General features: G+C 42.1%; 1 protein-coding gene across 1 annotated transcript; it reads left to right on the forward strand.

Moving 5' to 3' along the window:
- The first annotated feature begins 1,990 nt into the window (after positions 1-1,990).
- Positions 1,991-7,883, forward strand: NDUFB4 (NADH dehydrogenase (ubiquinone) 1 beta subcomplex, 4, 15kDa). Its single transcript, XM_011940650.1, has 3 exons — positions 1,991-2,243; positions 6,681-6,827; positions 7,763-7,883. The coding sequence occupies exons 1-3, from the start codon at positions 2,064-2,066 to the stop codon at positions 7,823-7,825; spliced, it is 390 nt and encodes a 129-aa protein (XP_011796040.1). The 5' UTR covers positions 1,991-2,063; the 3' UTR covers positions 7,826-7,883.
- The last annotated feature ends 3,102 nt before the right edge of the window (positions 7,884-10,985 follow it).

Here is a 10,985-nt window from a genome sequence, read left to right on the forward strand (position 1 = left end):
TACCACGCCCGGCTAATTTTTTGTATTTTTAGTAGAGACAGGGTTTCACCGTGTTAGACAGGATGGTCTCCATCTCCTGACCTCCTGATCCGCCCGCCTTGGCCTCCCAAAGTGCTGGGATTACAGGCGTGAGCCACCGTGCCCCGCGAAACTGCCTCTTAATCTGCATGTTATTAAAAGTGGTAATAAATGTGGGTATAGATGTGACTGAAAGCTGGTCTGAGCTGGTGCTTTCTGCCTATGAGGTGGCTCTGCTCTACAGGAGCAGTCACGGCTGTGACACCACCAAAGCTGGAACACCGCCTCTTCAATAAAATGGTTTTCTTCTACCTCCGGGTTGCCCTTGAATTCTTTCCTGGGCAAAGCCAAGTACCCTGGCTGCCTAAGCCCCACTTTGGGGCTCGCCTGCCCCGCCTCAGTTCGTACTCGCTGGACTCATTCCTTTATCCTTTTGTTGTTTTTACATGCTCTCCTTCCTAGATCAGTGTCTAATCTACACAGCTTTCTGAAACTTTATGTAGTCTTTAGAATTTTATAACCTGCTCCTGCTTTTCACATCGTATTATTTTCTTAATATTTCAAAACACCTTTGAACAAGTCAGAATTTCCTCTTTTTTTCTCCTTTAAAATTGAGTCTGAGTAACTCGTCTTGTGTTCATTTATTCTACATTCCCTCAGCCTGCATTCTCATGAGTCCATTTTGCTCTATATTCATCTGGACATTAGACTACTTTGCAAATATTACCATTTCTGCCCGTTCTTTCTGTACTGCTTGATTGTCAGCACCTGGAAGACAAACACCTCATCTTCCATTTTGTCTGGATTTCCCCCACTGAGCCTAGAAGACTGACTTAACACTGACTAGTGTGCTGTGTGCTTCACGCGGTGGGTGCTTAATAAACATTTTAAAACAGTATTAAAATGTTGAATAAATTTGTCAGCAGTGCTGCTTCTCATCATTTCAGACGCCAACACTTTCTAGGTCCCTTTTCTAGCAACCATTTCCCAACATACCTACATGCCCCCAGACATTTCAGCCAAGCTGGGCTCTCTTTTGATCCATCTTTCTTTGCTCGAGTTATGGAAACATTGTTTACATTTTTTCCCCTGAGGAGGGAAACCCAAAGACCCTGCTGTGAAACTTGAAGTTGCTTTTTTTCTGTTTGGTAATTGGGGGAGAGGGAAGGACAGCAAGGATAGAGAAGGTTTTATTTCTGATTACTTCAGTTTTCGCCCCAGATTGTCTTTTACAATAAGATACAATGCCCCTATGAGTATTTTCATACCTGTAAAGATGTTTTTAATTCTTTGCATCTGAAGAGTGCTAAGGATTTTAGGCAAGAGGTTTTAGTATTTTAACTAAGATATTTCCTCATGAGCTTTATTCAATACCTCATTTTCTTCCTGACCTTCTATAGTCAGTCAGGCAACATTTCTCTTATAACATCATTTTTCCTATTAATCATTATTTCTTACCTGTGAAAAATAAGCTTACACTTAATGTTGTATGAATCTAGCATGGTAACGTACAGAAAAGCTTATTCTCTTCTTCTTGGGTAGGGAATTCTGTTTTGCTTAATCTATTTGTTAGCTTATTTAATCCTCACAACTTTGCCAGGTGGACAGGAGTCATTATCTCCAGGATAATGAAAAGGAAACTCAGAGACGTTAAGTGACTTATCCAAGTGACACAGCACTGTTAGACCCACACTGAAAACCCGGACTTCTGACTCCACAGCTAGTCCCACACAGCTCAACTTTACATAATAGGCCCTGGTTATGTCAATAGAGACAAGGCTGCTAGGAAGAAGCAGCCGAGTGACAGATGAATAGGTAGGGAGCGGCGGTGGGGCAAGGCGCACTGTGAGAAGAGCACTTCGCGCATGCGCATATCACTGAGCGAACGCGGCCGTGTTCAGGAAGGTAGGAGAAAGAGGCGGAGCTCCTTGTTAACGCCATCGCCAACCTCTGCTAACGCGCAGGCGCACTTGCCGAAGCTGAAGGTGAGCATAGACAAAGGGCCTGAGAATCGCGCAGGCGCAGTTGTGCCCTGGGTCGCCAAGATGTCGTCCTCAAACTATAAGCCGTCGCGCCTGGCCTCTCTGCCCTCGACCCTCGACCCAGCTGAATATGACACATCTCCGGAAACCCGGCGGGCGCAAGCCGAGCGGTTGGCCATAAGAGCCCGGCTGAAACGAGAGTACCTGCTTCAGTACAACGATCCCAACCGCCGAGGGCTCATCGTGAGTGCGGGGCCTGCCGGGCGGGAATAGGGTCCGAGTCCTGGGAGAGACCGAGAGAGACCACGCAATGGGTCGGCCACCGCTCTCGATCAGTATCGCAGACGCAGGTCTTCTTCAAGGCCTAGCCAACTCACTACCCTTTTACCTTTGCCAGAGCTTGGCCCTCGAGAGGACCGGCTCTGGAGTCAGACCTGGCTCGGTTTGAATCCTTGACCGCTTCCTGCCTGCGTGACCTTAAGAAAGTTACTCACTCTGCTTATCCTCGATTTTCTGTCTGCAAAATGGGCGTAATACAGTGCTTACTCTTTTTCAGGCTGTTAGGATTAAATGAGATAGAGCATGTGACTGGCCTAGCACAGTGCCTAGTTCGTAAGGCGTGTTCAGAAAATGTTTCTATATATATATGTATATGCATATATATATAAAAAATTTTAAAGAGCTGGTGTTTACTTTTCAGTTCACACCTCATAGGGATACTGCTCTCTCCTGATGGGAATACAGTGATTCCTTCAGCCTGCATCTTTTAAAGACCCTGCAGCTTGTTGAAGTTCTAGGCTTTGGAGTCAGAACCCAAAGCACTACTCATTGGCTAAGTCTGTTACTTTGGGTAACTTTAACTCCTCTGAATTATAGTTTCCTGATTTCATATATAAATGATGTGCATTCTTTATAGAATTATGAGGTTAAATAAGATAGTCTGTGTAACATTCCCAGCACATAATGTATGCCCAGTAAACTGGTAATTAACAGGTATGCTTCTATCAGATAGTTTTCTATACGGGAGCTAAGTAGGTCAAATACGATGTTAACAGAACAGGACATTTCCCACACGTTGCATTGGTGTTTTGGAATTTTGGGAAGTTATGAGGATTGAATGAAAGTTACAATGTGCCAGGCACTGTGGTAAACTTTACATATCACAACTATTTGGATAATTAAGCTCTACTACTGTCCCCATTTTACAGATGAGAAGACAACATGGGAAGGACAAGTAGGTCATATAGAGGTGCCCCTTTAGCAGGTGATAGAGCAAAATTCTAACCCTGGTTTGTGTAACCCACAGCGTCTGCTTTTAACTAGTTGGCTGTACTGTCTCCAGCCAGAACCTTGTTAACTTGGGAAGAGGGGGCAGAAAGACACATTTATTACAAACTCACATAATTGGGTCTGATGTGTTAGTGTGATGCATTAAAAGAAAATAAGGCCTCAGTCAGACCTGAAAATGAAACCAAGATCTTCTATCTTCTAGCTATATGCCTCAGGGTAGTTTCAATTTTCTCATGTGTAAATAGAGGTAATACTACCAGTCTTTTTGGTTTTGTTGATTAAATGAGTGTGTGACACTATCATTTATTAATCAATACATGTAAATTGTCTTGCCTAATTTTTTTTTTTTTTTCTTGAGAGAGGATCTTACTCTGTCACCCAGGCTGGAGTGCAGTCGTGCGATCTCGGCTCACTGCAACCTCTGCCTCCTGGGCTCAATCTGTCCTCCCACCTCAGCCTTCCAAGTAGCTGGGACCACAGATATGCGCCACCATGTCCGGTTAATTTTTTGTATTTTTTATAGAGATGGAGTTTCATCATGTTGCCCAGGCTGGTCTTGAATTCCTGAGCTCAAGCAATCCTCCTGCCTCTACCTCTCAGAGTGCTGGGATTACAGACTTGAGCCACTGCGCCTGGCCATCTTGCCTAATCTTTAAGAATGGTTGATTGAATCAGTAAATAATTGCTCAGGATCTATTATGGCCCTATTTTACATGCCAAGATAACAATGGAGATCAAAACAGGCAAAAATTCCTGTCCTTGTAGAACGAACTTTCTAGTAGGGGAGACAAGAAACAAGTTAAACAATTAAAATCATTTAACATATTAGGTAGTGGTAAATGATTAAAAAAAAAATAAAGCAGGGGAGATTTGGAGTGTGAGTGAGTAGTAGGGGAGGGAGGTAGCTACAGTCTTAGGCTCAGGGAAGGCCTCTGTTTGAAGGTGACATCTGAATAAAGATCTGAAAGAAGTGGGGTGAGGGACCTAGCTCTCTAGGAAAGCAGCATCAGGGAACAGCAAGTGCAAGGGCCCTTAGGCAGGAGAGTGTCAGGTTAATTGAAAAACACTGGAGAGACCATTGTGATTAAAGTGGAGAAAGGTGAGGGCAGAGTGGGACAAGATCACACCAGGCCTCGTAGGTCATTGTAAGGACTTTTACTGAATAGAGAATTTCATGATCTGGACTTAACGAGTTCTCTGGCTGCTTAGTTGAGAATTGACTATGGGGGAAAGGACAGGATCAGGGAGACTAGGAGGCTTTTGTAGTAATCCAATCTGTTGATAGTGGCTACCAGGGTGGTGGCAGAAAGCAGTGAGAAATGGTAGATTCTGGGTGTATTTTAAAAGTAGAGCCAACCAAGTTTGCTGATAGACTGGATGTGGTGTATGAAAGAGGAGTCAAGGATGACTCTGAGGTTTTTGACCTAAGTGATTTTAAGAATGAAGTTGCCTTTTACTAAGAAACACAGGAATGTGAGAGGAGAAGGTATGGAGGTGGAGTAGACTATTGGGAAATCAGTTTGGGATATGTGACATTTTAGATGCCTGATAGACCATATGTCAGAGTTGAGCAGTTGGTTGGATATTGAGTCTGGAGTTCAGGGTAGAGTTACAGGGCTGGAGGTAAAATGTTGGGAATCATCAGCCTTTAGATAGATTATTTAAAGATTATTTACTCCCTTGACATCGTCAAGGGAGTAAATGTAGATAGGAAAGACCAGCAAGGTCCGAGGTCCAATATTAAGAGATTGGGGAGATGTGGAGGAAAAGAGCAAAGAGATGAAGAGAAAATGGCCATAGAGTTGGCAGGAAATCCAAACAGGTGTGGGCCTGGAAGTCAAGTGAAGAAATGATTTCCAGTTTTCACCATGTCAGATGCTACTGAGAGTCCACTGGACTTTTAGTGATGTCAGAGGAGGAAAACTCTTCCTACTGTGTCTTTTGGAACCTCTCTTAATAACATTACTGGGCTTAATGAACTGTGGTCATGGGGCAATTGGTATTTTTATGAAATGAAATGACTGTTTCTGGAAGACAGATCTGGCAGATATTAAAGCACAGAGAAGTGACTAGCAGATTGAGAAGTCTGCCATTTGATAGTCATTCAAATACATTTATAGCAGAAAGGATGTAAAAATAGATGCATTAATCCTTTCAGCTATTGAGCTTTAACATCCTCTTGGACCTACATCTGTGTCTTTACCCTCTTTCTTCTTGTTGGCAGTATAGGCATAATAATAAACAATGCTGCAGAAAACCTGCATGTGCTTTCATTTTAATGTGGTATGATAACATCAATAGTTTCTAGAAGAGCAGAAGATATTTTGGGACTTTGTATCTAGTAGTGAGTGCTTACACCCTTGAGGAATTTCAGTCTGACTGAAAGGAACCAGGAGCATTTCCATTATGAGGTTTTTTTTGTTTTTTTGTTTTTAAAACTTCTGAGCTGCAACTGATTATCTCAGAGTAAAATTGTTGTAATTTAGTTTGAAATATGACTGTGAAATTATTTTAGTTCTACAAATCATGACTTCTTGATGTTGGTTAGGACCTTGAATATGCATGTTATATACTAAAGTCTTAAAGCTGATTTTATTTGCTTATTTTTATCTGTCAGTTAATTGGGGAGACTAATTTTGTAAAATCACTTGGGCATTTAGCTAATTAAATTTAATTATGTTTTTGTGGGTAGATTTGCTGTTCATGGATAGTTATTCTAGTATAAATATATGAAAATGGACAATTATTTTCTTAACCAAGACAGTCTGATTATTTTTCTTTAACAACTTTGACCTTTCTACAAAACTTATAATAGTGTGAAATGTCTGAATTAATGCTTTTAAAATATCAGTCAAGTCAGCTTAAAAAACTTACAGTTCAGCTAGCCTACCCCCTCCTTCATTTTCCTACAGCTTATTTGTAGCCTGGAAAGACTATTTTGGTAATAGCATTAGAAAGGATCCTGGAAACAAAATACAAAGCATGGTAGAGCATATGAAATCTGTTTCTCTTCATTGGGAATACTGCGTAGTTCTGATGGTCACACTTGACAATGAAGCTAAAAACAGTCCAGAGAAGAATAGATAAAAATGACAAAGGAGAAAAAGTGGCTTCTATGACAGTTTAAAGATTAGGATTCTTAAGTAAACAGAAAACTAATTGGTGATATGAGCCTTCTACATACTGGAGGATTTGAACACGACCATCAGAATTCAAAAAACACCAGAAATGAAAGATCTTTCCTGAAACTGTTTAGGAGTATTCATGATATACCCTTAACTGTTCTAGAGAACAAAATGTGTCTGTGCTCCTTCACAGAAGTCCCTATGAATTTGTTTCTCAATGTGATCCTTCTTAAGCTCTATAGCTTTTTGTTTTCATTAATTTTAGGAAAATCCTGCCTTGCTTCGTTGGACCTATGCAAGAACAACAAATGTCTATCCTAATTTCAGACCCACTCCTAAAAACTCACTCATGGGAGCTCTGTTTGGAATTGGGCCCCTCATCTTCCTGTATTATATTATCAAAACTGACAGGGTAAGTATTCAGACCAGATGTTTAGTATTTGAGTGACAGGGTCCCTCGCTAGGGCCCAGCTGCAGCTCCTTCTCCATCAGTGCCCCTCCCACCTTGGGGCTGTATGCTACCTTCCCTTCCTCTCTTCTTTCATCTTTATTCCTTTCCAGCAGGAGTTAAAACAAAGTTTTCAGTTACCTTTGTCTATTTTTCTTAGTTCATTTGTTTTTAAAAAAGATGATGTTTATTGGGTGAAGTATTAGCAGAATACATAAATCATTTAGTGTGTTTCCTGTTTGTGTGAATTCTGTTTACGTTGGTCACATTTTGCCAATTAATGTTAAAACCTATTAATACTCTAGGAACAGAGAAGCACAAGCTGCCTGTGGGGAATAGCTGCCGTCAGCATCCTGGGTATATGATTGTAGAGAAAGTCAAGCTGATCTTTGGCACCAAACTGTTCCACATCTGGTACTAAAGCCTGAGCTGCAGCCCCCAGGCTTGTGTTGCCACTGGAGCCCACTAGTCTAGCTTTGTCTTTAACTGGCCCATCTGCTTTCCCATTAGAGCTCGTGTATTTTGATTATCTGGTAAATGATCTACTTAGCAGAAAGGTAGTCCACACTTTCCCAGAAAGTGTTTGCATTTTGCTTTCAGTGTATGCTTTTAAGTGGGATAATATATTTCTAATGACTAAAATGTGAGTAAGATGTTTTTGAATAGGAGCATTTTCTTACTGTCTCTTTAGTTCCTTAGATTACTATTTCTTCGCACACTCCCTGGGCTTTAGACAGTGGGATTGCAATTAGGTTTGGAGTGTTTCATTCTCTTTGTCAGTTGTACATGGGTTGTGCCAAAATGCAGTTTTTCTTGCCTTTTTTAGTATTTATTTTTATCTAATATAGCCAACTGGCAGAATATATTGTTTTTAATGTACTTTTTTCCTGTCTATACAGGATAGGAAAGAAAAACTTATCCGGGAAGGAAAATTGGATCGAACATTTCAGCTCTCACGTTAAGTCTGGCAATGATGACTATATGTATTCCTGCCTAAATAAATCGTCTATTAATCATTAAGTAGTAGTTTCTCTTTCTTAGTATTACCTTGATTGAATGTTAAAAACTTATTAACACCCTAACAACACAGAAGCAGAAGCGGCCTGTGTTGGGAATCACTGCTGTCAGAGTGACAGCAAACATTTGCTGGACGTTGAATGAATAAACATAAATCTCTTTCCTCATTAAACTGTGAGCTCTTAGAGTACAGATTCTACAATCAGTTGTTCAACAAGCAAGTGTTAGCTATGAGCCAGGCGTTATGTTATGTGCAGAGAATACAACAGTCAATAAGACAGAGCCTGTTCTTAAGGAGTACATTCTCTGACAGCTGTTTATTGAACAATTATTTCAGTGCTTACTACTTGTCTGGTACTATTTAATACCTAAGCCCTTGTCTGGCCCCAGCTGCAGTGGTAAATGCAGCCAAACTAACACCAATGTAAAAAATACAATCGAGATTCAGGAAAATGATGTAGGCAAGCTGATGAGAAGCAGTTCCACCTGAGGAATTTAGGGAGGTGGCATTTGATCTAGGCTCTGAAGTTCACAAGACTGACAGGACAAAACAAGCATGAAAGGGCAAGGTGTGTTAGGTATGGCTGGATTGTGGGCTACTGTGGGGTGAGAAGATGGAGAGAGGAGGTCTTGCTGAGGAACAGAAATATAATGGTTAGGGGCGTGAGCTTTGGAGGTCAAATCCGGGCTAGAATCCTAGCTCAAGTTAAACAGTTGGGATACTGGGCCTCCATATGCTCATCTATAGCATGGAGATAGCCTACGACCTCACAGGGTCATGAAGATGACAATGAAATAACAGTATTATGCTTTGTAGTTAAGTCTGGAAACAGTAGGGTGGTAATTTCACCACAAAGGCAGAGTAAAGTCAAGTGCTGTAGATAGTCAGCATGCTCTGTAGGGCTGGTTTAAATGGTATATTGGTCTTAACTTTCAAAGGCCATTCACGACTATACGACTACACTTTGATTTGATGCTTGCATTAGCCTGGGTTGCCCCAGAAGGCAGAGACTGAGGGAAAGGCTTCTATGCAGGTAGTTTATGTTAGGAAGTGATCCGAAGGAATAGAAGATTGGGAAGAGTGAAACGTGGAAGGAGGGAAAGCCAGCAAACATGTGCCATGAACCTGTTACCTCTGAGAGTAACGGGCTCCCACTTGGGACCTTCTGAGAAGCCCTGTGGAATATACATTGAATTTTCCAACCAGATGTGGGAAAAGCAAATATTTGTCTTGTCTCCATTGATCAAGGCGTATCCCATGCAATTCTCTTGTACATCAGGGTATGGACATACCTTGGAATGGCTGACTGTTTTTACAGGCATCACACATGCAGGAGAAAGGAAGCTTAGAGCAGAAAGCAAGTGATGTGCAGCTGAAGTAAAGTATTGTCAGGTCACACCTGCAGGCAGCTGACAGTGGCAGCAGTAGAGTTAAAAGGTGGACCAAGAGGTTGTGAGGCAGGCACAAGAGGTATAGGATTTCTTCCTCCACTTCATGCACTGCTTGGATCTGTTTGTACATACACAGTCCAATCTATAACATGTCCTTCAAGGTGATGGCTGTGTTACAATCTACAGAACACTCAGTATGGACCATTAAGGGAACAAGCTACAGTACATACTGTTGCAACTGGCCCATTCATCTCCCCTCAATGTACTTACTAGATTTCCCTTCCTTGGCCATCATTTTAGCAGGTCTAGATTGCTAGCCAGATGGAGTCACCAAAGCCTTCATTTCTAAGGACCAGAATCTTAGTTACTCTATCATCATCAACCCTTTGTTGTAGCAATTGCATGTTTACAGTTGGGCTGGAAGTGGAAGCACCGAGATGCTCCAGTGAATCCCCTGGACTCCAGACATTACCCTTTTTGCCCCATTGTGTAGCAGCAACCGTAGCTCCATGGGTCACTTACTGCTGCCAGTGTGGAAATTTCTTTTTTGGTCTACTGTTTCCCAAATACAAGAAGTACCAGGTTATTTTGTTTCCCTGGTGAAAGTGTTCTTATACCTCAGCATGGGAATCAGGACATCTTATCCAGTAGAACCTAAATTTGGAGGGAGGGGAAGCACACGTTCCACCATGAGTCACTGGGATGGCAAAAGGGGCCAATCCTACTTCTTGGTTCTCAGAGTCATAAATTCTAGCTGTTGGGGCATAGCACTGTATCTATGACCATTGGTTCATTGCATACACCACATGGTCAACCCTGAGCCTCAATCCTGCTAGATATCCTTAAGCTGGTACTTTCAGCCTTTAGTAGGCTTAGCTAAATTCATTTGTGCCCTAGAGCTGTTGTGTCCATCCAACCACATGGCAGTTCTGACCAAATCTTGATGGGCAGTTCTGGTTGAATGGTCACCTCGTCTCATACCAGGTGCCCAGCTGCTTTTGGAATGGTGAATTTTTCTTGGCTGCAGAAGGCATGGCCTTGCTCCACAACCTAAGAAGTCAGCACTGCAACTATTCTAGTGCCAAGGTCTTGCAGGAGACTCCAAGCAGCATCCTTAGCTACCACAGACACCTAGAGTATTGGCTCTATTGTGTTATATGACCCAAGTGGTTGCTGCTTACACTGCAGCCTGGATCTGCTGCAGAGTCCTTTCTGGTCTCCATTCGAAACCGGCAGCTTATAGCCAGGCATGCCTAGTACGTGCCTAGCTAATTGGAAGGCTGAGATGGGAGGATTTCTTGAGCCCAAGAGTTCAAGGTTGCAGAGAGCTATGATCATGCCACCCACTCCACTCCAGCCTGGGTGACAAACTGTGACCCTGTCTCTGGAAAAGCAAAAGTAGCAGCTTTACAAATCACTGCATAAATGGGTCAGAGTACTGTTCCCAAGTAGGGTACATGTTGTGTCCAGAATCCAGAGGCCCACAAAGTGCTGTGCCTTTTTCTTTGTAGTGGAGGCTGTGAAGTGGTTCAACTTGTGCTTTACTTTGGAGGGGCTATCCTGGTATGCCAAAGATCACTGGATACCCACAAACATCACTGATACAGGAGGCTCCTAAACCTTTATAGAGATTATATCCCACTTTCTGGATTTCATACTAGGACACTGAAGTAATGAGGAACCTAATCTATGAGTAAACAGAAGCTTTAAGGC

The sequence above is a fragment of the Colobus angolensis genome, unplaced genomic scaffold (genome assembly GCF_000951035.1).
Source record: "Colobus angolensis palliatus isolate OR3802 unplaced genomic scaffold, Cang.pa_1.0 Scaffold190, whole genome shotgun sequence".
Lineage (NCBI taxonomy): Eukaryota > Metazoa > Chordata > Mammalia > Primates > Cercopithecidae > Colobus > Colobus angolensis.

Excerpts from the sequence above, each read along its gene's own strand:
- NDUFB4 (XM_011940650.1), top strand. The coding sequence starts at position 2,064 with ATGTCGTCCTCAAACTATAAGCCGTCGCGCCTGGCCTCTCTGCCCTCG. Across the intron at positions 2,244-6,680 it reads CCAACCGCCGAGGGCTCATC|GAAAATCCTGCCTTGCTTCG; the intron begins GTGAGTGCGGGG and ends CATTAATTTTAG. Across the intron at positions 6,828-7,762 it reads ATATTATCAAAACTGACAGG|GATAGGAAAGAAAAACTTAT; the intron begins GTAAGTATTCAG and ends CTGTCTATACAG.